A 27,927-nucleotide genomic window follows, 5' to 3' on the forward strand; every position below is an offset into this window, starting at 1 on the left:
GCACTACTTGACCCATCCTGGTACCACCTCTGGTGATTGCTGTATCCACACTGTAGAAGCTAAGGTAGCCCCTTCTGAGCAGAGAAAGAATTTAAGGTCCCACAGTCCTGTGAACTCAAATGGGCAGTATGGCCAAGGAACTTATCTTAATGTAGTATCATTAGCTTATTTTTAAATGCTTCCTAAAAATTATTTTTTTTAAAAAAATCATACCCTAGTAGCAAGGAAGAAATCAGTCATGATGTTGGTGGAAACCCAATCGGTATACTATGGGCGGCTATTCTTGCTCCTGGCAGGACTGCCTGCCAGAAAAAGTGTGGCGAGGTGAATTCCGCCCAGTTAAACATGAGTTTGGCAATTCTTTGCTCTTTTGTTAGCTGTATTTTAATAAGATGGGCTATGTGCTGTTAGCACTGGGTGTGGGCATCTAGTTCTAGGTGGAAAAATACCTAAGGTTTCAAAGTGCTTTGAAAATATGCGATATCCAATCAAGGTCTTTAGTTGCATACCTAATCTGATAGCAGAAAAATTCTGAGCATGGGTTCTGGAGCTGAATCAATTTTCTACCATGTACTATGTGGCCAAGAGCGATTAATGACAGCCTCTAAGCCTCAGTTTCTTCATCTGTTCAGTGGGAAGAGTAATTGCATCTCTTTAAGGTTTGTTGGTGAGACTAAATGGCATGATGGATAGAAAGCACTTAGCTCAATGCCTGGTGTGTGGGAAGGGTTCACCAGAATTTCTGTTTTCATGCCTTGCCTTTTGTAGTAAAGTGGGGATAAAAAAGAAATGTGGTTTTTCTATCTTTGCTATTCCATTGAAATTGATTTCTTTTTTTTTTTTTTAAGGACCACTGCCTCTTTTGGGTGGTGGGTAGGTGTGTAAGGAAATATACTTGGATTTTTTTTTCTCTTCTTGCATAAACATGATATTCCCTTTCATTCCAGCAGACACCTAGAACAGTCTCTCCATTAAGCAGAGAGAGGACTTGAACCTTTGAGCTAATCTGGATCTGTTTCCCAACTCTGGAGAAATGATCTCCAGCTCAACATTATGTCACTTTATATAAATGGAAAAGGATGAAGAAAAAAGTCTGTGTCTACCTGAGCACCGAACCCCTTGGGCGATGAGCCCCCACATGAAGTTGGCACAGTATTCACACCAGTGCGGGCCTCGGAATGTGTGGACCTGTGATCCAAAAAGAAGAAAAATGTCAGAAAATTCAGTTATATGAAGGCAGGTGGCCTTGGACATGAAACATGTAGATGATATCAAGAAATGAAGACTTTAGTGGGAGTGAGCATCCCTCACTGGGCCTTTTTCTTCCAGGGGATGGAGTTACAAACAGACCAGAGAAAACGGAGATATGCTTTGATGTCTGAAAATCCTCTACCAATTCACTGTGCCCCAGGCCAGAGTCACAAAGGAATGTGGAACAGCAGTAAGATTATAGGGCCATGCCGTCAGCTAAGGAATGAGACTCTCACCACCCAAAACAAGGCACAGTGCAGACGAACCCAAGATAGCCTGGGCCAGTCACCATAACCTGCATTTAGTTCTGCAAGTTCTGGAAGGCAGGACTCAATTATTGCATCCTTTTGACCAAAGTTGCTCCATGTGTAGAATATCCAGACAGGTATAAATAAGACATGATAATGGGAAAATTAGAAGGTTCCAAAGCTTTGAGCCACTTCCAAAAAAAACCCAAACAAAAAACAAACAAAAAACAAATAAACCTAAAACCAAAAAAATTGGCATTAAAAAAAAAATGAGGGAGTTGGCTGAAATGAAAGCTACTGATAGGGTGTACAGAATTGCCTTCCCCAGAGACAGGGTCCAGATTCAGCACTACGGGTGTGGCCTATGAGTGCGTAACTTGAAAGTCCTCTCTGATTGGAGTGCGTAACTTGAAAGTCCTCTCTGATTGGAGTGCGTAACTTGAAAGTCCTCTCTGATTGGCCCAGTTGTGAATCTCATTGGTTGGTGCCCCAGCCAGTTAAATATTCTGAATATCATGAAGTAAGGATGGTTTTATCGTTAATTATTCAGGTATAGGTCCTCTTGTGATTGGACCATGTAGTAAGTCATGATTTAAAACAAAAACAAAACAAAACAAAGTACATGTTCTCTAGCACCACTGAGCTTCAAGACACAGAACTAGGGGATTCCTTGAAAGCAAATGTGGCCAGTGTAAGCCAAAAACCACCACAGGCAGTCTACTCGGAGACATACAAACCCATGTGAAAATGTTTTGAATTTTTACAAAATTAAAATATTATGAGACATTACTAAGAACTTTCAAAGTTTAAAGCCTCCATTAACTAGTAAAAGAAATACAGAAAATATTATCTTTTTTAAAAGACTGGGAGGCCAGTCTGCTTTTATTTTTTAATTTTAATTTTTAAAATTTAAATTCAATTAATTAACATACAGTGTATTTTTAGTTTCAGAGGTAATGTTCAATGACTCAGTATGCTAAATTTGGTTAACACAAAAAAATATGAGAATGGCAACTATGGGTACAATTTGGGAAGATGCTCATCAGAGCTCTACTTAAAAAAGCATTACTTCGAGGTCTTTCTTTATGTACACATGCCACTAATTGTATATATGTAAAGGGGCAAACCAAACAGATCTGGTTTCCTCCTCCTGGAACTTACAGATTTGCAAAGGCAAACAGAGTGAGCAAGTTAAAAAATTAAACTTGAAATTAAATTTAAATTAAAATTAAACCACGACCATGGTTTCTGTGCAACAAAACTAAGTTTTGGTATTTTAGTTTTTCACATGCAAAGTGTCCAGTATACTATTTCTGCTTTGAAAAACAATGGGGGAAAAAACATCCTCTCAGAATTATTTTTACTAATAAAGGGTAATTACGCTGTAAGGAAATGGCACTAAGATATGACAAAGCCTCCTCATCGGAATGCAGAGAATCTATCCCAGGGAGCACATGTACTCACACAGAGCCAAGATGCCATGGTTCATTTAGAGGCCCCCTCAGATTAAACATGGTCTCTAAAGAATCCCTCAGGAAGGGGTTCTATTGGCAGATGAAGATTTTCTAAATTTAGTAATCAAAGGTTTCTTAGTATTATTTTACTAGAAAGGCTCTAAAGGGAAGATACTGGTTAATTTTGGCAACAAAGTTGATGGTTAATATACTATTGAAATTGCAAGATCAATAAAATAAAATCATACGAGGGCTATAAAACAAAAAAAGTTTGTTACTAGAGAGACTTAAGAGTCTCTCGATGTTATCGATAGTGGTCAGAAAAGCTTCTCTTGGAAAGTGACCTCTTGAAGGAGAGGAAGGGCCAATCTGGTAGGGGCAAGGTTGGAGAGCATTCCAGGCAGAAGGAGTCTACAGAGGTCCTGCAGGAGCCAAAGAATTTGGTGTGACTGAGGAATGAGGCCAGTGAGGGCCAGAACACCAGAATGAGGGGAGGGACCTGGCTGAGGTTGAAGGTAGGAAAGGGCCTTGAAGGTTTTATTAATGAGCATAGATTTTCTTTTAAGAAGCTCTTAAGGATTTTAAGTAGGAAGACGGTTAAAAAAAAAAAAAAAAGATATTCTGACCTCTGGCCACCATGTTGAAAACAGATGGGAGAGTATTCATAGTGAAAGAGATTCAGAATCTAGTTGGTAGTTTCTAGTTGAGAAAGGATAGAGGCCAAGATCAGGGTGCTGGAGTTGGAAATGGGAAATAGAAGGATTTGAGGCATATTTTAAAGACAGAATTCATAAGACTTTATAATAGAATAAATATGGATCTTTGAGGGAGACAGGAATGAAGAATGACTTCTAGATTCTAGCTTTAAAACCAAGTGGATGGTGATGACATTTGCTGAGATAAGGAAGATACTTTTGGGAGAAGAAATTCAAGAATTGAGCTCTGGCCAGTTTAAACTTAAATGTGTTGCTCTCAAGCAGGAATTCACACATAATTCAATAGCTCAGAGGAGGAGAGAGGGCTGGATGTATACATGTGGCTACCCCTGACAAATAAATGGTACTTTAAAATGTGTAAATGGATAAAAACTATTAGGCACAGAGGGTAGGAAATGAAGAAAATAGAGCTCAACCCAAGTTCTCTGTGCTCCAACAATTAGAAGAAAGAGAGTCAAGTGCTTCAGAAGCGAAAAGGTGAAGAGTATTTTAGGGGAGAAGTAGTCAACCATGTTCAATTCTGGGAAGAGGTCCTGTTAAATGAGGACTGAATACTGATTCAGACACATGAAGTTATTAGTACCCCTGGCAAGAGTAGTCTCTTTGGATCGGTGAGGACGAAAGTCATACTTAAGTGACATGAAGAATAATTGGGGGGTAGGGAAGTGTAGAAATGTGGATGCAAATTTGTTAAGAAGTTTGGTTATGACGTCCAGCAGAGCAACAAAATAGCTCCAGGGAGATACAGAGATATGGGAGAATTTTATTTTATTTTTTAAATAAAAGATGGGAGACATTAGGGCATGTTCACTTGTGGATGGAATTGATGTAATATGTACAAGAGACTGGAAATGAAGAAGTGAAGGAATGAGGAGTGATGATCTTGAAAAGCTGATATGCTGGGCTTTGGGTCATATATGGAATATTCAAAAAGAGGAACAGTTGAGATCTTTCTAGAATTAGTAAAATCATATTTTCAGATTCAGAAAAGCTAAGTGAGTCTCAATTCTGGTAAACTGAAAAATTATCTAAACTATATAGATTATATAGAAACGGCAGAATACCAAAAGACAAGCAAAATCCTTAAAAACAAAGAAACAAAAACCCCAAACCAAAAAGAACCACAATAGGTTATTTTTACAAAAGCATGGCAATTTTGATGAAAACAGTTCTCTTCAAAAGGAAGCTTGTAGATTATGGAAAAATTACATCAAAGTGCTCAGAGATTACTGCCAACCTAACTTCTATACCCAGCTAATTATCATTCAAGAGTGAGGATGAAGCAAAGATATTTTCCAGACAAATGGCAAGAGTGTTTACTCACAGATCCTTGCTCAGAGAAATACAATGGGATATATATGTCTGTAGGAAGCATTCTGAACCTAGTGGGAAAGAACAGGATTCAAGAAGCCATGGTGGGCTAGAAATTAGCAATAGAGGTTGATCTAATCAAGCTCTGTCTGCATAAAACACTGACAAGATGACTAATTTCAGGGGGCTTAAAAACAAACTGGAAAAAATGGCATGGAAGATTGGAGGGGCTTAAAAATGTTAAAGCAGGGCGCCTGGGTGGCTCAGTTGGTTGAGCAACTGCCTTCGGCTCAGGTCATGGTCCTGGAGTCCCCGGATCGAGTCCCACACTGGGCTCCCAGCTCTATGGGGAGTCTGCTTCTCCCTCTGACCTTCTCGCCTCTCATGTTCTCTCTCACTGTCTCTCTCTCAAATAAATAAATAAAATCTTTAAAAAAAAATGTTAAAGCATTCTACGGTTCTCATCATTTGGGGTATGTAAGTAGAGTTGCTAATTAAGGAAGATTTTGAGTTAATGAAATATGTATTAGAATTTTGTGTATATGCATAAAGGGTGTGATGGAACCTATAAAATGTGTAAAGGAAAAAGAAATAAAGATTTGATGAAGCCAATAAAAAGCAATAAGGAACAAAGCCATAAAAAAAGCACAGTAAATACGGGGCAGTGGGGGTGGGATCCTTATTCAATTCTAATCACAACACATATCAATGGTCCTAACATCAAATAAAAGACAGAAATTTTCAGATATTCAAAAACCCTTGCAAGAAATACACTCAAAACATAATGTAATAGAAATGTTGAAAGTGAAGGGCTAGAAACAACATACATAGCAAATGCTAGCCAACAGAAACCCCAAATAAATATCTTGATATAAAAATATATTTTCTAGGGGCGCCTGGGTGGCTCAGTGGGTTAAAGTCTCTGCCTTCGGCTCAGGTCATGATCCCAGGGTCCTGGGATCGACTCCGCATTGGGCTCTCTGCTCAGCGGGGAGCCTGCTTCCCCATCTCTCTCTGCCTGCCTCTCTGCCTACTTGTGACCTCTGTCTGTCAAATAAATAAATAAATAAATAAATAAATAAATAAATTTTCTTTATTAGTGAAAAAGATGGTCATTACATAATAATTAAATATTTAATTTTACCCTAAAGATATAATAATCCTGAGGTACTGGCATGGCTTAGTCATTAAGCATCTGCTCTCTGCTCAGGTCACGATCCCCAGGGTCCTGGGATCAAGCCCTGCATGGGGCTCCCTGATCACCAGGAAGCCTGCTTCACCCTCTCCCATTCCCCCTGCCTGTGTTCCCTCTCTTACTGTGTCTCTTTCTGTCAAATAAATAAAGTCTTTAAAAAAAGATAATAATCCTGAGCTGTTATGTACATGACAAAAATATAAAATATGGACTTCTCAAAAAATATAAAGCAAAAATGGAAAGAATTACAAGGACAGATTGACAAATCCATAATCATAACAATTTTAATATCTATTCACAGAAATTAATAGATCAAATAGATAAAAGTTAATATACTGGCTATAAAAAGGACCTCATACGCAACAAGTCATAGCATAGGCACTCTTTAAAAACAACGCATGAAATGTTTACGCAACCTGACCACAAACCAAGTCTCAACATATAGTCTGATACACTAGAGACCATATTCTGACTATTCAATTTAATTTAATTTTGTTTATTTATTTAATTTTATTTAAGTCAATAAAATCAAAGACCTATAGTAAACACCCAAACCCCAGCATATTTGGAGATTTAAAATAATTCTCCAAATTCAGCAAAGAAAAAAATCTTAATAAAAATATTTGGAATCAAAAGACAAATAAAACATTCCTTATGGGGTACAGAAACTTTAAATGCATATATTAAAAATTAAGGTTGAACATTAAAAAATATACTATTTAGGAAGCTAGAAAAATAACAAAGTGAGACAAAAAATAATAAGATTATTACAGAATATAATGACATAGAAAGAAAAGATAAGAAAAAAAAACCTAAAAGGTAATTTTAAAATATTTCTAAAATAGGCAAAACTTGGGCAAGATTGATTAAGAAAAACATAAGTGATAAAGAGAACCTAATGCAAATTCAGTTAAGATAGGAAATACAAATCTAGAAAATACTATCTTTATACTAACAAAGTTGTAAGTTGTATGACATGGATAATTTTCTTAAAGATTAGCAGTTATAAAAACGACCCCAAATAATATAGAAACTACATTCAATTATATTCATTAAGTAATTGCATCTGTAGTAAAAATTTTATCCTCAAACAGTTAAAGGTCACAAATGATTTTTCTTAAGTTTTAGCAAATCTTTTTTTTTTTAAAGATTTTATTTATTTGACAGACAGAGATCACAAGTAGGCAGAAAAGCAGGCAGAGAGAGGGGGGAAGCAGGCTCCCTGCTAAGCAGAGAGCCTGATGTGGGGCTTAATCCTAGGACCCTGAGATCATGACCTGAGCTGAAGGCAGAGGCTTAGCCTACTGAGTCACCCAGATGCCCCAAGTTTTATCAAATCTTTAACAAACAAATCATCTCTAAATGATAGACTATTCTAGATTGGAGGAGAAAAAAAGAAGGTCCAGAATTCACTTTATGAATATAATTTTGACTCAGAAACTATACAAGGACATGAAAGTAGGATTATAGGTCAATTTCATTATGACCATAAATGTAAAAATCCTAAAAAAAAAAATCCTACTGAATGTATCGATATTATTTTAAAATGTCATGACCAAGTGGGTTTATTTCAGGACTTTAAGGTAGATAACACATCACTAATATTCACAATAACAATTGAGAGAGAAAACACATAATCATTTCAGAAATTAGAACACCAACAATCAATAAAATTCAACATCCATTCATAATAGCACTGAGCAAACCAGGAATAGAGGGAGCTCTCCTAAAAATAGATGATTAAAGTTATCTCTGATACGCACATAATAGTCCTCACATTTAAAAGTGAAAGAGTAAGAATAATTTCAAGTCAGCAAAAAGATGGTCTATGAATGCTTCTCTTGAGCATTATATCCTGCAGAGTTTAGCCAGTATAATAAAACAAGACAAAGAGATATATAATTGAAAGAAGAAACAGGCCATCAAGTTTGCTTGATATAAGAGCAATACGAAGAAATCAGCAGCATTACTATAAATAAGCAATAACACATTTTACTGAACAATAAAATTAAAGACTTCATTTACAACAAAATCTAAAATAATTAGAAAATAACAAAGACATTAAGGACATAAATAAAAAGATATTCTACATTTGTGTGTAGCAATGCTCAATATTATAATTATGTCAATTATCTTTCAAATAAATCTACAAATCTAATACAATTTCAATCAAAATCTCCATGGTGTTTTTCACAAAACCTGGCAAGATGGCCCTAAAATCCATATGAAAGAATAAAGCCAAAAGACTTGCCATAATAATTTTGAATAAGGAGAAGAATGTAGGAAAACACATCTGAGCATATATCAAGACTTCTATAGTTACAAAAAATTAAAACATTACAGGATGGGCAAACAGACCAGTAGCACACAGTAGAAAGGTCAGAACTAAATCACACCTAGGTGGAGAGCTGGTTTAGCTCAGAAGTGGCATTAGAGATAAGTAGGAAAAGGATGTCAGAGAGATGATTTATTTCCTATTTCTTCCTCCTGTCCACCCACTCATTATTCACTCATTTATTCCATACTTACATGCTGATTGCCTACTTTGAACCTGGCACTGTACTAGTCCTTAGATATACAAAGTTAAATACATCTAAGGAGCACGGGCCTCCCTGGAACTCATCTACAAGAATCAAAAGACAACATAAATAATTGTCCTATGGAAGTATAATAGAGATTTTAATCCATTCTTTCTGGGAAGTCTGTGGAAAATGATAGCTGAACAGAGTTTTGAAGGATGGATAGAAGTTCACCAGACTGGGAAAGATGGAGTTTGGTGGGGGAGTAGTGTTGACCGGGGTGATAGATAACTTAGGGAGGACATTCCAAAAAGAGGAAACAGACTAGCCAAAGGCCAGTGAGGGTGGGTTTGGATTTTTTTTTTTTTAAAGATTTTATTTATTTATTTAAGAGAGAGACAGTGAGCAAGAACATGAGCGAGGAGAAAGTCAGAGGGAGAAGCAGACTCCCCATGGAGCTGGGAGCCTGATATGGGACTCGATCCTGGGACTCCAGGATCATGACCTGAGCTGAAGGCAGTCGTCCAATCAACTGAGCCACCCAGGCGCCCTGGGTTTGGATTTTGAAAGACATTCTTTCCTTGCAGGTCATGCAAAAAAGGAGTGATGAATTTTTTTTTTTTTCCTGGATCATCTCCAGTGGATAAGAAATCAGATGGGAAGTATCTCTATACTTTTGGGTAAAAATGAAAATACAATATTTAGAAGTTTGGTGACTAGCTATAATGTTTACATAGACAAAAACAGAAACTAGCCTACTGAATGTTTCAGGAAAAATATAAGATATGCTAACCATAGATTTTCTAAAATTTCACTTTTGGCAGATATCTAAAAAAATAATTATGCACATCAAAATTGCATTTCATGGTTATTAGTCCTGCCCATATTTCCTAACATCCTTTCTCATTGATAGATCCCCACTGCCTTCCATCTCATTTCTCCATTCAAACAAATGCAGACCAGACATTTTTTTGAATAGCAAATAACTTCTGTGTCCCCACAAATACACATTCCCACAGAAATAAAACAAAATGGGGACTGAGGGGAACGTAAAGTTAGTTAAACATTATTTTAGGCCCACTGCCTAATTTCCTCTTTGGGATGGGCCATTGTTTATCTTCATGGCTGATACATTGTTCAATTTTCTTTTGGGTCCACAAGGACAATCTCTAAACAGTAGGCTCTATGTAATGTTGAGGTCACTCTCTGAACGTATTTTATTTGGGGTTGAGTTATGATGGCTACTCTCCCAGTGAAATAACCCCTATCTTGAAAAATCACTGATCAGCTTTTTCCATTCTGTGAAGTTTATTGATTTTCAAGAATATCTTTTCAGAAAAAAAAAAAAAAAAAAAAAAGAGCACTTTGCAAACTTAAGGGCAAGTAACTAAAATACCCTAGACAGGAAGAAAATACCCCAGACAGGAAGAATGTCTGTCCAAGACCATTATACTGGGCCTGGTCTGCCTGGAATTCCAAAACCACACCAAACAGAAAAAGATGATATTACAGGAGATAAGGTATGTTTGACAAATAGCCCAGGAATGGCCACTTAGTAAAAACAAGAGCCAGGGTTGTCCAGAAAAATCTCAGGCGTTTCGGGAGTCTCCCCTGACTTGACTCTGAATGAGCAGGATGTTGTTGGTCTCACATCTGCTGAGTCTGGAAGGCGGTATTCCCTGGTGGCTTCATAACAAGTATGTTTTGATGGGTCTGTGTAGACACCATCCAAGCGTGTAATCGGCTCAGACCACGTTCTAGACTGCAAGGAAAAGGCCGTGCGATTTGTGATGCCTGACCCTTGAGAACTGTTGCTTTTCCGTGTCAGGATACATCCAGGTTTCTGAACGTGGGCGCTATGACCATTTGGGGCTGGACAGGAGTTTACCAGGCTGGGAAAGATGGAGTTTGGTGGCTGGATTTGGTGGCCCCATTTGGGGCTGGGTAAATCTTTGTCATTGTAGGACATCTAGCAGCACCCCTGGCGTCTCCCCACTAGATGCCAGCAGCACCTCTCGGCTGGCACAACCAGAAATGTCTCCACACAGTGCCAAATGTGCCCCTGGGTGGGGGGCAAAGTGACCCCGATTGAAAGCCACTGGTATACACTAAAACCCTATCACCTCAGTTGGTCATTTTTATTATTCATATTAATGATATAAAGAAATAGGAGAACTTTGTTTTACTTTGATTTGAAAAGGACTCTTTGGGTCAAAGGTAGGTTTGTCTTAGCTGCTTTAGATGCACAGAAGAGGAGGGCCAGAAGTGGCTCGAGTCACTGCCAGCTACAAGTCATTGGGTTTGGGGTGCAGGTGGCCATTGCCCAGAGTTAGCCCCAGAGCTGGAGGGCAGGTAGTTTGTCTCTGGCTCCCTCGGGGGGTCAGAAATGCTGGGCCCCCTGCCAAGCTCAGCCACGGGTCTTTCCGGTCATCTACTGCTTTTGCCAGAATCATGGGACACTGAACTCCTGAGAAATTAGGTTAAACTCCAGACTTTTCCCTCTTGCAAGATCAGATGAAATACTGACCTTGAAGTGAACCTTTTCAGATGGGAGCGGAACAGCTGAGGGGAATCGCTCCGTCAGGGACGGGCGACTGGGCTGCCCTGAGAGGCCTCCTTAGCAGATGTTGCCAGAGAGGTGGGTTTCTCCATCGGGGCACCACTCACTTCCAGATTTGTCTACTCGGCAGCTGCCCTATGACCTTTAAAATAGGACTCGTTGTCTAAAATGGACTGCCATGAAGCTTTATGGGAATCTCCCCACTGCATAAAGTGATCAATTCTTGTGCTGACTTCCTATCGGGTTTATGAGGGTATGAGCACTGACCTTCCTCTGACACTTCCCTGCCCCCGCAAACCCTCCAGGGCTCCTCCATCATCGAGTGCACTCTTCCTCAACCCCGGCCCTGCTGACGTGGGGGCTGGGAGCTCTTTGTCCTGGGGCCTGGGCCGGGCATCGTGGGATGTTCAGCACCATCTCTGACTTCTCCTAGAAACCCCAGGAGCACATCCCAGTTGTGAAGATCAGACATGTCTCTAGATGCTGCCAGATGTCCCCGGGGTGGGGGGTGGGGGTGGGACAAAACCACTCCACTTGAAAGCCGCCCTGTAGAAGAAGGGCTCACATTCTTATGTCCCCACAGGCTTTCTTGTACCTGGTAGTGCCTGGCTCATAACTGGCCCTCAGTCCAAATTTGCTAAATTAAAAAAAAAAAAAGTCTGTCTAAATAACTATTTATTCCTATATAACTAAATAACTATTCCTACTCCCAGAACTTTGAAAAATACCCAGCTTCTATGGACAGGGATCACTGGTGCTTTTATTTTTCTAATCGCACAACACAAAAGGAATATTTCTCTGGACTTAACATGCCAGAATCAGTCATTTAGTCATTTAGAATAGCCCCTTTCGATTATACATCCTTTGGAAAAAAACAAAATATAAAATTAGGAACAGCTAAGCACTTGCTGTGGGTCAGGCTCGTTGGTACATGGTATACATTTAAGAAGCAGCTTGACCAAGCCACTTGCCCTGTGTGTGGCCTAAGCCAGGAGTCCCTCTTGGGTTTGCTGTCAAAATCTATCCTCTTTCCACCAGGCTCTGCTGCTGGAAAGACAGACAAAAGAGTGGGGAAAAGTGGGCTAACACACTTTTATGAGGTTAAGGAGGATGAGGGAAAGAGAAGGGGTTTGCATATGGAAAGCGAAAATGTCTGTTCCAAAGCAAATGCCTACTGGACTGATACGAATGCAAAAAGCCATGACAGGCAGAGAAACTGGAAATGGGCCACATCACCTGGGCTGGGCGGCGGTGGTGAGGTTGCACATGGACAGGTGTCCTGGTCCTAGCTCCAGGGCACACTCAGCCTCCTGGACTTCCAGTCCTGGTGCCCAGGATCTCATGGGGCAGGTAGGCATGTACAGAAGGAGCATGCTGCATGAGCATGCTTGGACATATGGTGTATATGGGAGGAGGGTCTACAGAGAGTAGAGGACATAATAGGGTATGTTGAGAAACCATTTTGCTTACATCCAGACCAGGCCACTTTTGAGAGTCACCATACCAGAAGTGGAGACAAGAAAGGTAAGCCTGGGCCTGTGTCTTTTCTGCTAGCCCCATGTGTGAGGCACTGGGTAGCCCTGTCCAGCCACACCTGCTGGCCAGATGGGGAATGACGACTGGCCTGGCACACCTTGATACGATTCATATCTCTCTGGCACAGTCTGCTGACCCTGGCAAGGGCCCAGAGCTGGAAGGACTTGAGCACAGCAATGAGCCATGGCTGAGGGCAGGCTGTAGGGTTGGGTGGGGGTGAGGAGACCCTCTTAGGTAATTAGGGCTATGCCATGTCTGCTGCATGTGCTTTCAACCAATATCATGGATAGCCTGCTCTGGGCCAGGCCCTGTTCTGGACATGGGGCTATCTGCAGGACAACAGACACAAATCCCTTCTCCCAGCCCCAGAGGGAATGTTTCCAGCCAGTAAAGGGAAAGCCAGCACCCAAAAGTAAATATGGACCATGCCAATGGTCAGTGCTATAGAGAAAAGTCAAGCTGGTAGGAGGCTGGAGAAGAGAGGGGAGGGGAATAGGAAGGAGATGGATGGGGACAGATGGGGAAGGGACAGGGAGAGGGAGAGGTGATGGGGAATGGGGGTAAAGTGGGGGTTGGGTGGTTTGCCCTTCAGTTTTTAGAACTTCCTGGAGCTCCACTCTCCATCCATATTCCATATAAGGAGAGAGAAGGGTCCTGCAAGGCCTGGGTGGAGGGAGAGAATTCAGTAGAAGGAAGGAGTGATGTACATGCACATGTACACGGGGAGGGTTGAGCCCCCGAGTAGGCGAAAATGCCCAGGGTCGTCAGTCTGCTTCCATCTGGCCCACCCTACACAAGAAGTGAGCACCTCTTTCCCTGACAGTCTCTTCCTGGCACCCCATTCACTTCTGGCTCCTTTCTGACTCCAGGTTTTCGCTCATGTCATTGGCATTGCCCAAAAGCTCTTGTATTTTTCTATCAGATGCAGTTAATGAGTGAGGAAGAAACAGATGATAGCAAAAAAAAAAAAAAAAAAAAAAAGGAAGGTCATGAGGAAGTAAGGGTAGAAAATAAATACGGAGACAAAGAAAGCTCAACACAAAAGCACAAGAGATGAGAGAGACAAAAGGATGAATAGCAAAAAAATAATCGAAGCTAACTTTACTGGGTGCCACAGACTATAAGCAATTTATGTGTATTCATTAAACCTTACAACACTCCTATCCTACAGATAAGGAAACTGAGGCTGTGAGAACTAAGCTCTTCATCCACGGTCAAACTGTAGCCAGGAGGACCCAGTTGGCCATGACATTATGTCATCACTATGCAAAGTGGGGAAGGAAGGAAGGACAGCTATCCAGTTTGATGGGGCTCTGGAGTTCATTAGCCTGCAGATGTTGAAGCTTAGCCACAGGTGTTGTGAGGGTAGATGAGCTCAAAGAGAGCTCTTCCATCCACAGGAAAGTGTCTCTTTCAGTCAACTGGATAAATAGAGATGCAGATGTAAAAGGAGTTAAATAAAGGAGTGTATTTTCTGGGTATCAGAGAGCTTTCCTTTCAGAGAGGATCCTGTCAACTTCATATTTTTTTCAACAAATACCTCCTGATTCCCAGTATGTGGAAGTAATCCCAGAGAATTTAGGATTTAAATGAGCAACAGCTGCATCTGCACACAGTGTTGAAAAGTACGCAATTATTGCAGGAGATGAAGCGTAACTTCAATTTGCTTCCCAAAGTTCTTGTTCCCAGAGCTAACTTTTGTCTTTTCCTTTTCCTAAACATGGCTTTGTTTAGAAAGTGGGACAGCAGATAGGCACTCAGGCACAATGCCGGGGACAGCTTTCTGGAAGAAAAAGTTCCCAACCTGTGTAGGGGCGGGAGTTTCTATTCATTCCTCTTGAAGTTCCTGGGTAGAGCCAGGAGACTGCTTTTTACCTGGGGAAGTAGTCCTTAATAGGGCAGAAAATCCTGTTGTAGGGTGAGGCATTTAGACCTGCTGACAGATTGGAATCTCTCAGAGGAGCCCCTAGGCAAGAGTGTAGACCAGGCTTATTGAGGCTTATGTGCTGATAATCATGTAAATGTGATTAGTTGTCCTTTTTAATGAACACTTACTTTATGCCCTACATAGTACTCTCAAATAATAACCTAAATTACAAATCAAGAGAGTTTCTGAATAAAGCCTATTAGATGTCAGCATAAAGAGCAAATCTGTGTTTTAGGTCTTAATTTTATACTAATTCCAAGCAGATGGCAAGGGGCCTTCGGTAAGTGTTTTCTTTGTTTGGTTAATTCTGTGGTGTGTTCCTGAAAACCCACTGCTCTATTTATAGCACTGACCAGCTTTTAGAAGATTCCTCTAAGGACCAGGCAAAACTCCCACTTAAAATTAGTTGGGGGTGGGGAGAGGTCTGAATGTGGGTGGCAGGGGCGAGGAAGGACAGAGGGAACCGCCCCCTCCTGGCCCTGCCACTCACTCTTAAGGACAGTGACACGAGCAGTACCATTGAGAGCCATAATCAAGGGACACAGAGACTCAAGGATCTGCTGTGTCTCAAAGAGGTCTATTTAAAACACGGAAGAGAAATGCTCTGTCTGGCTTATGTATTTTCCTCTAACAACTTGTCTGCTCTCTGCCCTTTCTTGTCTCAATAGCTGTGGATAGCTGTGTTAGAAGAGATCACACCAAATAAATAGCGACTTTTCAAGCAAACAGTGAAAAAGCTGTTGATGGAGCCTAGTGATAAATAATTAGAACAGATCGTGTGTTAGCAACAGCACTATTCAAGAAAATGAGTTTCAAAAGATCTTTAGGTTTCAAATGTCTTTGATTCGTCTCGGAGATTAAAAACGCCAAAGTCGGTTCTGGAAGGATCAGTCCACTGAATATGCGTGTGTGTTTTGCCCAAGAGCTCAGAGACAGTACACAGAGGGAGAAGCTACCCCCATAAGAAAGCATATCTCAGTAAGGGCATTATTCCAATTGCATCTTAAAGCCGGAAGAGTTGGAATTTTCAAGAGGAAAAACAAGAATTTGTAAGTCCAAGAAGACTCCTCCTCCCAATCTATGGTGGCACATCCACAGGGTGCAAAGAATCAGGGTTTCCACCCAAAGTTAGAAAAACACTTTAAAGGCAAAAAAAATTAGTAAGGGTAAATAGAGAAAACAGGAAAAAAAAAAAAAGGCTTTCGGTGCCGCCAGTCAGACCTGTCACTCTTCAGCAATGGGAGAAAGATCAAGAGCCTTGGCATCGAAGAGATCTAATATAATGCAATTCTTCACCCTCATGCTAAATACGGAGGGCTGGGTAATTCCATTCCTCAGCTCAGTTATAGGATGCAAATGCCTGGGCCACTGGCTTTCTAAAAACAGCAGTAGGGCAAACAGACCCAACTGACACAAATGAATATTGAATAGACCTATGTTTGTCCTTTAAAAGAACTGGAAAACAACAGAATAAAAGAGGTTTCCCAGGTCACCTCTGACAAAGGGCTTTCTACTTCCAACAGTTACTTAGGCTACAGGTCCTAAAGGAAGCGAGTTTAAAAAAAAATAAAAAAAAGGCAGCAATTCACCATTTGCTGCCCCTGTCTCTTTTCTTCCTGGATCCTTCATCTCCACTCTTTCCATCTTCCAAATGGTCAGCCCACTTGCTGGGGCAAAACCTCGAAATCCATCTTATCTCTCCTCCACTCAACAACATCCCTGCCCGGGCAATTTGGCATCAGAACCTCCTCCAGCCCTTCCTGGAACACTCACTAGGTCAAAGGAAATGGGCCGTGATTGCCGACGGCAGGCCGTTTTTACAAGCGCTAGTCCAAAACGAGGACAGCAGTGTTTCCAACTTATAAACACACATGGGAATAGCTGCTAAGACTCCCACCAGCTCTCCGAATCTTTCTGTTTGGTCTGCTGAGCAGGATCAAGGCTGAGCCGGGAGGGAACTTGGCCAGGCTGCCGGGGTGACCCCCCCATCCCTGCGCCCGGAGCACAAACAAAAGCTCCTGGATGGTATCTCCTGCCATCACTTGCTTTCACAGCTGTCTACACATAAACCAAAGGGGTTAGCATCCCCGAAAACAAAGACGAAACACAGACTGTGAAATGGGCAACTGTTTTCTGTTGCTCAAAAACAGCAATATTCTTTAGGGCTCCTCTGAGTGGAAAAGTACTGCTCGACGTCCACCGGCCAGAAGCGCCCGCCCTGCCGCAGACAGGGCACGTTCTGGGTTGGTTCGCTGGACGGCGATACGAAGAGGAAATGGGCCCAGGGCTCCAGAGCTAAGTGACCACACCAGACAGGGGTTTCTAGGCGTCAGCATGGAGCCAGCTGCTGTCTGGGGTCTCAGGTTTGATACAAGGCAACCGTGTTCGGAGGGTGATGCTCCTAGCTAGTGCAAAGCCAAGGAATCTGCCTTCTTGCTACTTCACGGTCAAAGACGGGATGGCAACCATCAACCGTCCCTCTCCACCTGCCCTTGAAGAACGGAAAAAAGAGCGCCGCGGCTTGCTTACCTTAAAGTTGTGGGTCTTCTCGTAGTTGAAGTGGTTGTCGTTGTGCGTGAGGGCGGCCCTTCGGACCAGGGACGAGATCTGTGAACAGGCAAAGAGTTTGAGAGGGGGCCACAGGAAACCGCCTCGGACTCCCACCTTCACCCCCAAGGCCACGGCCAGCAGCTCCTGGCGCTTCCTGCCTGGCTTTGGCTTCCGAACCACTGCACACTTTTTCTCGTTTTCCAGCCAGCGTTCCTCGGAGAACATGGTGCCGGGAGCCCACATCTTCCTCGTTTCCCCTGTGAGGGCTCGGCACCGGCAGGTTTTGTGAACCGCGGCTAATGTTAGGCAGATCTGAGGCAGCTGCGTCCTGTCTGCAGAGGCCTCCGGCATGTGACCTGGGAGGGCTGGTTGGAGTGATGGAGGGGGCTCTGCCTCTGAATAAGGACGGGGCTGTTTCGTGCTATTTCTTGGGGCCGACGTGTGCCTGAAACAATAGCACACATTCATGGGCACAGCAGTCCCCCCAAGCTGTATCCAGGCGCCGCTGAGGACGAAGGAGGGGGGTCGGGGGGAGGGCAGGGGCAGGCAGCTTTATTCCTCCTGCCGCAGGAGGACCTCTTGTGCTTGCTTGCTTGCACATTTCACACACACACACACACACACACACACACACACACGCACACACACCCCAACTAGTTCTGACGTTCAAAGCCTGGGGCTGCATCCAATGATTTTGGGGGCTCTGAACCCCATCCTGGGCTGAACTCAAGCAGATTAAACCTTTAGACCCTGATGATTATTTAATCTCATGGGGATAAAGCCTGCCTCTCTTAAAAAAAAAACAAAAACCTGCCCTAGTTCTTGAAGCTTAATTTTTATTCTTATGCATGCATTAAATTAGAGCAGTCTGAACACTGAGTGGGGCACAGGGAAAGAGCATGGCATTTTAGCTCTGAGTTCTATAGCCAGAGTTTCAACACTGGGAGGATGTCTTGCTCTGAGACACTCCCTAGTCTCCCTTCTCGCCTCCAACTTTCAAATCCCTGCACACACATTGACAAGACAATGTTCCTCAACTAAAACCCAAACATCAAAGTTGCCTTTATTTTAAATATGACACCTTCAGCGTTCATTCTGTCAGCGTCCAAGCCTGATGCTTCCTGATGTTCTTAAAAGCCTCATCTATTTGAAGGTCTCCTTTGAGACCAAAGTTTTTGGACCCAAGTCTTGTCACAGTTTCGGGACTAGCCCTGATCCATGGATGAGGTTTAAGGCAGCACATGGTGGTCAGTAAAATCCATGCTCTTGGAGCTGGGAAGCAAGGAGGCTGTGGGTAGCTGGACCATTACACAGACGCACGGTCCACGGATGCCTTCCTGGCCTCAGCAGACACAGGGCCCCCCATTCCAGCCCCTGCAAACAGCCTTGTGAAGAAGAATGCAAGATCGGTGCTTTCCAGGAATTCTTGATTCCTGATGATTACCTCATTCTACCTTGGTTCAGAAGTGCATCCTTCCAGGTGACCCTTGTTACCATCAGTGATGAGAGGAGCCATTCCCCCCACCCTTTTTTTGAGAAGGGGAGCCAGGAGGGGTCAGAGGGAGAGGGTGAGAGTATCTTAAGCAGATACCACACCCCCCATGGAGCCCGATGCAGGGCTGGATCTCATGACCTTGAGATCGTGACCTGAGCCGAAACCAAGAGTCAGATGATTAACTGACTGAGCCACGCAGGCACCCCTGAGAGCCAACTTTTATACTGAGCTCTTAAGTACAATCATCTGTACCAGATGACATTTAGAATGTGTTAAATGCAGCTACTCATTTACTTTTCAGCTCATGTGTATGAGAAACAAGACTTTCACCCCCATTTTTTGGATGAAGAGATTGAGGCACCAAGCAAAGGCACAGCAAGTTGCCCAAGGACAGGCCATGGGCTTAAATGGCACAGCCCAGGACTCGAACCCCAAATATCTGTGTCCAGCACCTGTGTTTCTCAACACCAAGTCCTGGCCTAAGTAAGCCAAGTTGGTCCCTAGTGTGCCATCGTGCCCTACTTTATCTGAAATACCTGTTAGGTCCGCCCCCCTTCCCACTCTTGCCACACGGTATCTCCACACATGCTGTACACACAAAGGCCTGATGTTCTCCTTAGTCCGGTTATACCTGCTCAGAAAAGGCCAGTGACTCTCTATGGCCTGACCATGCTGTGGAATTGCGGGCCTTTCATGAGCTTGTCTCAATCAACCCAGCTCATCTCTTTGCCAACACTCCCCTCACAAATATTACAAACCCTCTTCTCTGATGCACCCTTCACCTCAGTAGCCGGCTCCATCCTCTAGCACATTCCAGGAGCATGTGATATATAGACACGCTCAACAACTTTCTAACTCAGATGCTACTCTCTCCAAAAAGTCTTCTCCCCACTCCCTGCCAGAGGCCAACTCTCTCCTCCAAAATCCCATAGGGGTTTTCCCCAATTTTTCTGATTGCACTTGTCCCTTTCTATCTTGTATTAGATTTATGCCTGTCCCTGCCCTAATGAGAAGTCACTCTGACAGCCTCTATGTCCAATTCACGTCAGTTTCCCCTTCATGAGCATCTAATAAAATCCCTTGCCACAGTAGGCACTGAATAAATGTAAGTCACCAGGAGAAGCTGAACCTCTGGGAAGCGAGCATTGCGGAGGAAGCTGTGCAAAGGTGACTTAGGGTTGGGGTCTCCTGTCCATTCTATGAGCTCCCATCACCATGCGGTAGCTTCTAGGGACCTAAACCTCCAGGGATCTGCCTTCCTGGTGGGTCCTGCCAGATTCTTCCTTCCCTTGGCCCAACCACAAAGGACATCTGCTTTTCAGGGGGGTTGAGTGAAAGCAATGATGTATCTTTGAAAGGCTTGTAATCCTTAGCCTAAAGGCAGAAAGACAGAGAGAAGGAATAGGATCCCTTCCCAAACCTTCACTGCTAGCCAGTCCACAGAACCTTTTTTTGACGGTGAACCATTCTGTGTAAAGTAGATTCTGTGAACTAAACTAGGCTAATTATATGGATGTATGGTTTTTAGAATCTAGTAACACAACTATTTAAAGAGAAAGTGGGCAAAAAGGGTCTCCTTTTCCTTTTGGTATATAGGTGGTTGAAGACAAGGAAATCTAGTATTTTCTCTTTTGTTTGTGCCTTTACTTACAACAAGTAATTTTTACTTCTATGTGTGACAGTGGTTTCTTTTTCAAACATTTGTTCCTTAGAATTCACCCAGACACAGGGCACATTCAGACATGTGAAGGAACCACACACTGGTCACTTAAGATGTATCTTGACAAGGAACCAGAAGGGCTGGCGTTTGAGCAAGCACTATTGTGAGCCGTGTGGATGACCCCAGATCACCCTCTTACTACAGGAAAAATGATTACAAATGTCTCTTGGTCAAATTTCCCTCTTAAAGAACTCCACCACACAGAGCTCTTTACCCAGGCATCTCAAGGACAACGCCTTGGTTTCTTTTATGTCCCCCACAGTGACTGATACGTGTTCTCTATACACGGTAGACATTTTGTACTTTGGCCGACAGTCGTTTCTAACACAAATTTCTGTCTGACTTATTTTTGTACACACATTCATGGAGCATGAAGACACATTTCCCTACATGCTCTGCTTCAGTCAGGGATTCTCCACCTTGAAACTACTGACATTTGGGACCAGAAGATTATTTGCCCAGGGAGGCTGTCCTGTGCATGGTAGGACATTTGGTGGTATTTCTTGCCTCTACTTGCTGATGCCATCAGAACCCCCAACTGTAGTAATCCAGACTCTTTCCAGACATTGCCAAGTTTCTCTTCTGGGGCAAGACTGCCCACAGCAGAGAATACCTCGGTTAAATTAATAACACACGTCTTTATAGCACTGCTGCCTTTGTGCCGAGTATTGTACTAAGTACTTTACATGCACTCACTCATTTACGATTTATAGGGTGGGTACTGTTATAATTATCCCCACTTTACACATGAGGAAGTGGGAACTGGGAGTCTAAGTGACTTCCCCAAGGTCACATAGCTGGTAAGTGGTATAGCTGAGATTAGAACACAGGTACAACTAACTAGAGCTGGATTTTTTTTTTTTTTTTTTTTTGCTAAGAATAAGTTTATTTTTGATTGTGATTAAATACACATAACATAAAATTTACCATTTGAAGGGCACCTGGGTGGCTCAGGAGGTTGAGCCTCTGCCTTCGGCTCAGGTCATGATTTTAGTATCCTGGGATTCAGCCCTGCTCAGCAGGGAGCCTGCTACCCCACCCCCCACCCCCGCCTGCCTCGCTGCCTGCTTGTAATCTCTCTCGGTGTCAAATAAATAAAATCTTTTTTTAAAGATTTACCCTTTGAACCATTTTAAAGTGTATAATTCAGCCATTCAGCGGCATTAAGTACATTCACAATGCTCCGGAATCATTACTGCTATCCAGAACATTCCCTTCACCCACAATGAGACCCCGCATTCAGTAAGCAGTCCTGCCCCATTCCCCTCCCCTTCTAGCCCCTGGCAGCCACCACTCTGCTCTCTATCTCCATGGATTTCCTGGGTCTGAATATTTCATGTAAATGGAATCATACAACATATGGTCCTCTGTGATGGGCTTCTTTCACTTAGTAAACTGTTTCCTATGTTCATCCATGCTATAGCATGTCTCACTACTTCACTGATTTTTATTGCTGAATAATAACCCATTGAATGGACATAATACATTTCACTGATGTACATTTGTACTGTTTCCACCTTTTGGCTATTGTGAGTAGTGCTAACAAGTTTCTGTTTGAACATCTATTTTCAGTTATTTTGGAGATACAATAAATCTATGCTTCTAATCACCCTGGAAATGGCTTCATTCAAATGGTGTCCACATTTAAAAATATCCAGTGTTTAAAGGCCCAAATTACTCTCTTCCCTGCTGTTAACCATTAGCAACTCCTGGTTTCCCTGGTCTGTTTTTTTTAAAGAGGAGACTTTTGTTTACCCTGAGACCGCTTTCAGAGCAGGCACCACTTAAGATACTTCTGGAAGTAGGTGGGGCTATAAATAAATAGTGAAATTAACTCACCACTTCCTTTTTCCTTTTTATAAATAAGGGTTTGGGTTCTGTTTTTTATGGCCTCTCACTATTCTTCTTTCTGTGATGAGGATCCCTGAATCCAAGAAAGAATCGGGTGACACGAAGGCCGGGGAAGGTTGTCAGATGAGGACAAGGGGGCGAGGGTGGGGGTCAGGGGGCAGAAAGATGTGGGAAAACTGAAGCCTGCTGGGATGCCGGTGTGCGTGCAAAGTGCCCCGGAGAGAAGGACGGTGGGAGAAAAAAAGTCCGTGCTGACTTTAGTCACCTAGCATCAGAAGCCCATCAGGGACCTCAGAAGTTCATCCAGCCAAGGGCCCCTCTTCACCTGGCTCAGACAGCCTCACCTGTCAGGACCATGACATTCTGCCTTATTCGTACCGATTTCTAGAAAAGGTGATTTATCATCAACCTGACATTCTTCCACAGACTTCAAGTAAATTCCATTCTGCATTTTAAAGAAGGTTCATTGAAAATGTCATGATCTGCCCCTGAAAAATCTCTCCCGACTATTCCAGCCCCAGCTCTTAGGTTTCTGGGGCACGCTCTCACCTCTTTGTCCTTTGAGTCTGAGCCCCCTTAGGGGGTGACAGCCTGAGCTATATACCCTGCCTGCAAATACTGCATCTGTTGGCAGCTGCTGCCTCGTGGAAGTGTAGGAACTGAAAATCACTACTGCCCAGGCTGGCGGGCTTGTCCTTAGGAGAGCTCTCAGAGAGACTGCGCTGTTTGGATGAGGTAGCTCCTCTCTGGGGAAAATAGTTGGCAATGTATCAAATGTCTTCTGTGCATTGACCCAAAGATTCTATTTCTAGGATTCTCTTAAGAAGGTTTTCAGACATGGGGCGCCTGGATGGCTTAGTTAAGTGTCTGACTTGATTTTGGCTCAGGTCATGGTCTCAGGGTTGTGAGATGGAGCCCCGAGTCAGGCTCCACACTGGATGTGAAGTCAGCTTGAGATTCTCTCTCTCTCTCTCTCCCTCTGCCCCTCCTCTGCTTTCTCTCTCTCTCTCTCTCTAAAAAAAAAAAAATAGGTCTTCAGATGAAGTAGATAGGAAAGATACATAGATTAAGATATATTCATCATAACAATAATATTGAGAAATGAGGAATATCTTACACATCCAAAAGAGGGGAGAGGTTAAATTACGGTGTAAACATGTAATCGAATATTATATAAAATAACAAAATGATTAAAATAACTTTTGTAAAGATTTTATTTATTTGACAGAGATCACAAGTAGGCAGAGAGGCAGGGAGAGAGAGAGAGAGAGAGAAAGAGAGAGGAGGAAGCAGGCTCCCTACTGAGCAGAGAGCCCCATGTGGGGCTCAATCCAGGACCCTGGGATCATGACCTGAGCCAAAGGCAGAGGCTTTAACCCACCAAGCCACCCGGCACCCCCATTAAAATAACTTTCAATGGTGAAGGGATATGCTCCTGATATAATAATGTTCGTAAGAAGCAGGCTCTTGAACCATATATGGTATGATTCCCACTTTTGTTAATCAGATGACCCAGAAAACATCAGAACCTACCAGAACTTCACCAACACACCAAACTGTTGGAGATAAGCAACAGTCATCTCTGGGTTAAATAATTATAATAGACATTTATTTTCTTCTTTATTCTTTTCTGTACTTTCTGAGTTTCCTACAATGATTACATTCTATGTCCGTCATATAAAAATGTGGACTTTGTAAAAGTACATCATAAAAACTTGGTTCGATTTAGTGGGCCTAGCTAATAAATCCTTAACATCAAAGACAACCTTTGAGCCCAACCCATGCTGCCTGCTGTTTTTACAGGTGAGAACTGAGAGTCAGAGAAGTTCATGATCTGCTCCCCCTCCACTCCCACCCCAGCACGGGGCTGTTCAACAACTAGATCTAGAATTGGATCCAAGCCCCGGGTTCTCTTGCCTGTGACCCTTCTGCGGCTGATGCCTCTCACGCTGAGGCCAGTCTTGGAACCCCAGAAGGCTTGTGCAAACACAGACTGCTGGGCCCCAGCCCTAGTACTTCTGACTTAGTGCGGGATCATTCCTAAGAATCTGCCCCTCTCACAGGTTTCCAGGTGATGCTGATGTTGGTTCCACACTTTGAGGACCCGTTTTGTGTATTCCACTGTATCAATGGGTCTTACCCAGCCTTGATGAAGTTTAGAATCACCTGGGAACAAACAAAAGCCATGCTCGAACTCCATCTATGACCAATTAAATCCAGATTTCTGAGAATGGACCCAACACTTAAAAAAAAAAATCCTCCAGCAGATTTAATGCACTCCTAGCATTGAAAGCTGCTGTACTGATCTCAAGTGTTTCAATGGAGGGCAAGTGTTAGAGAAGACGGAGGTAGCCAAGTGCTAAATGCTATTGAACAGCCTCCCCTCCCACAAACGAATCGATACTTTTTCAAACACAAAATGTGACCCTGTTTCTATGCCGCCCCACCCCCACCTCCCATTGTGCTACTTAAAACCTCCATGGATTCTTAAGCTAAAAGCAAAGCTCCATACCAGGGCCTCCAGGGACCTGTGTCAGCTCCTGCCCTCGCCAGCCTTGCCTCCCATCCCTTTCTTTCTGTCATCTTGAGAATTGATAACCACAAATTATTAGTATGCTTTTAAAATAATTGTCCACATGACCCCTTCTAGACTGCTAGCTTTATGATATCAGGCACTGTGTGTGCTCTCAGCACGAAAGGGACCCCAGGGTCATACCTTGTACCTGGCACAAAGCAGGCTTTTACTAAATTTTACTGAAAGAATGAATGAATGAATGTCTATGTCTATAAAGTATCTTTGAGGTCAAAGGACCACTGTAGAGGCTAGTCATCATCACTACATATTTATCTAGTCAATTCACTCTTATGGGTCTCTGATACAGAATCCAGGGGCCATGCACTTCGGGTTTCTTTTTGATGAAGCTGTCAGATCTCTCCTGTCACAGGCTGAGGCCCTGGAAACAGGGAGAACCTGCAGGGTCAGGGCCTAAGGGAGGTTTGACCCCGGAATAATATTTTTAAAAGTAGCATCATATATTTGTGGGGTACCATATATCTTTCCTCTATAAAGAAGATATTATGGGTGTCATTATTCTCACTTCATTTAAGAAAACTGAGGTTCTAATAGGCATGTCCAGGGGAAGAGAATCTTGATCTTGTGTCTTGATTTCCTTCCCATGGGAATCCCTGATGCTTGACTCGTAGCTAATCAGCTCCATTAAATCCTGCCCAAAGACAATCAGTAAAATGCTGCAGGCATTCAGTCAGCTTGAAATGAAAAATATATACACACGCACACATATGCATATGAATACATATAAATATAAACATATACACACACATACGTATGTGGGACTGGTGGATGGATATGAAGCAAGCATGATGATTTTTGCTGGGGGATCCTAGATCTCTATTCTTGTAGACAAGTGAAAAAAACAAGGAGTTTTAAGTGAAATAAGCCCACATTCCTGAATGATCATCAAAGGGTTGGTTTGCTTGTACTGATGCCACTCAACCCAGCCTAACTGATCCCACGTACTCTGAACACTCCTGGTGCCAGATACATCGTCCTTGCTCCTTCTCAGACCCGCCCCCATAGTGTTGGCTATATTCTCTGCTTGGGGTCTGTAGTCCTGAAAGAGGAGGGAGACAACACAAGGGTGTGGCGCTCCTCCCTGTGACTGTTGCAGAAGCGAGAGGGAGGGGCTTGGGCCTCTGCCTTCTCTCCTGCCCACGTGCAGCTCGGAGCTGCAGAAGCCTGGCTTCGGCTGAGTCCATCAAAGCACTGGGGATGGAAAGTTGCCCTGGCTGACTCCTGAAACTGCCAGGGACCCCCCAAACTGCCACGCTTGGCTCATAGGAGAATGGGGCCTTTCTTTCTGATTGCCCAACACGCCCAGCTGCCACTTCAATTGTTCTCCAGGGACAGATGGCCACTCTCGATGCGAGAGACACGAGAGGGCTGAAGGACCAGCTCGCTTCCCTTTCACGTCTCATTCCCCTTCATCTACAGCAGCCAGCGTTCACCCCACCCTGGGGCGCGTGTGGGGTCTCTAGAAGGGACCCAGGCACCTTGTTTGGAAGCAAATAAATAATTGGATCCCTCTGGGGCCAACCGAGTGTGTAATGTCGTCCTCGCCCTTCTCCCGGCACCACTTCTCCAGCTGTGTGACGGGGCCGGAAGGCAACGGTTTGGGCCGATGGCTGCTGTCTCTCACAGACAGCTCGGGTGCGGACACCGAAATTCTTCTGTGTTAGAGAGGGACTCCCTAGGCTGTGTCAAGCATCTCACACGTTCCAAAACATAGCTCTCGCTGCTTTGTTTTTGTGCCGTTTTTAAGAGACGGAAAAGTAGAGTTCTCTATCAGTATAGTCATCCGTTTGTTTAGGCAAGAACTTGAAGACCCTTGGATTTCTTAAATGCCAAGGTTAAGATGGTCTGGCAGGGTTATTTGTGAGAGAATGGAGCATGTGTTGGATCACATGCCTTAAAATTGCTTTGGGATATTTTAGGTAACCTTTTGTAAAACTAAGACCTGCGGAAACAAGACACATTTCAAGGGAGAAGCTGCTATTACGAAGTTCCCAGCGGCTATTTCCCGTCTCTTCTCATATGCCACAGCCATTTCTTTTTGTTTGTATTTCCTTGCTGTCAGGTACCTTCTTCCCACTTGGGGCCAAAGAAGTAGGTGCCCAAAATGATTGCCTGACGGGTTTTATTACAAAAGTCGAAGATGCTCCTGTGCTGGCTTACAGCACCCAGCTGCAGAGTGGAAACTGTGTCTCCTCTGACCCTCTCCCTGCCGCTGTCGCTCACATAGCTAAGCCTCAGAAAGGGCCACCAGAGGCTCTAGGATTGCCGAGTTACATTTTCTCCTCATACCACAGCCTGGCAATTCGCAGAGCAGAGCGTGCCAAATAGAGCCTCAAGCTGCTTCTCTACCATGTTCTCTGGTAAGCAATTGGAGAAAGGCGCACCTTGGTCGAAAGAAAAAAAAAAAAATCAAACGAACCGGCTGTTTTCTGCTTGCAAACTCTCCTATGTTGCAATGGACAGAGACTCCAGTTAAATGGCTTTACAAAATTTCACAAAAAATATCTCAAATGCCCTACTGGGCCCTTCCCGTAAGCCATCACCCAGACAGAATCGTCTCTGACGTCATTCACAGCTGTGCAGCTGAAGGAGCCCAATATAGCTCCTGGGGCTATTTATGAATCCAGCGCTTCTGGAACACGGTCGCCAGCAGACTCCAAATGTGAATCTCAGTTTATTTCTGGTCTTCTGGGTGAGGGGTGACTGGAAACTTCATCTTCCACAATTGGTCCTCATATGTGTGTGTTGGCCAACCTTATGCCAAGTATATGATCCTGCCGCACCTTCCAAGATGGAATGCCCTTCTACCAGTCCCCATGGGCTCTGGGAGGGCATCCTGTCAGCCTGATGCCTAAGCACCAGTGTTCCAGAGGGAAACCTCCACATGAAATGACCTCCTCTACTTCGACCTCAGCTGTCGAAGTATAATTGTACTTGGAATGTTTTTTAGTTTTTCCCTTCCTTCCTACCATCTTTCCTTCCTTCCTTCTTTCCACAAAAA

General features: G+C 43.3%; 1 protein-coding gene and 1 long non-coding RNA gene across 2 annotated transcripts in view; one reads left to right on the forward strand and one right to left on the reverse strand.

Annotated features, from left to right (window-relative positions):
• The window catches only part of CHN2 (chimerin 2), a 290,676-nt gene that overhangs the window by 16,379 nt on the left and 246,370 nt on the right, over positions 1 to 27,927 (reverse strand). The window contains exons 7-8 of the mRNA XM_082692873.1: positions 17,247 to 17,324; positions 1,104 to 1,188 (exon numbers count right to left, since the gene is read on the reverse strand). Of these exons, the coding sequence (XP_082548999.1) occupies positions 1,104 to 1,188; positions 17,247 to 17,324 (163 nt within the window). The remainder of the gene's footprint in view (positions 1 to 1,103; positions 1,189 to 17,246; positions 17,325 to 27,927) is intronic.
• On the forward strand, positions 1,212 to 5,420 carry LOC309845211. Its single transcript, XR_014301107.1, has 2 exons — positions 1,212 to 1,902; positions 1,965 to 5,420. It is a non-coding gene; the product is annotated as an uncharacterized lncRNA (long non-coding RNA).

This window comes from Mustela nivalis (genome assembly GCF_964662115.1).
Source record: "Mustela nivalis genome assembly, chromosome: 12".
Taxonomy (NCBI): Eukaryota; Metazoa; Chordata; class Mammalia; order Carnivora; family Mustelidae; genus Mustela; species Mustela nivalis.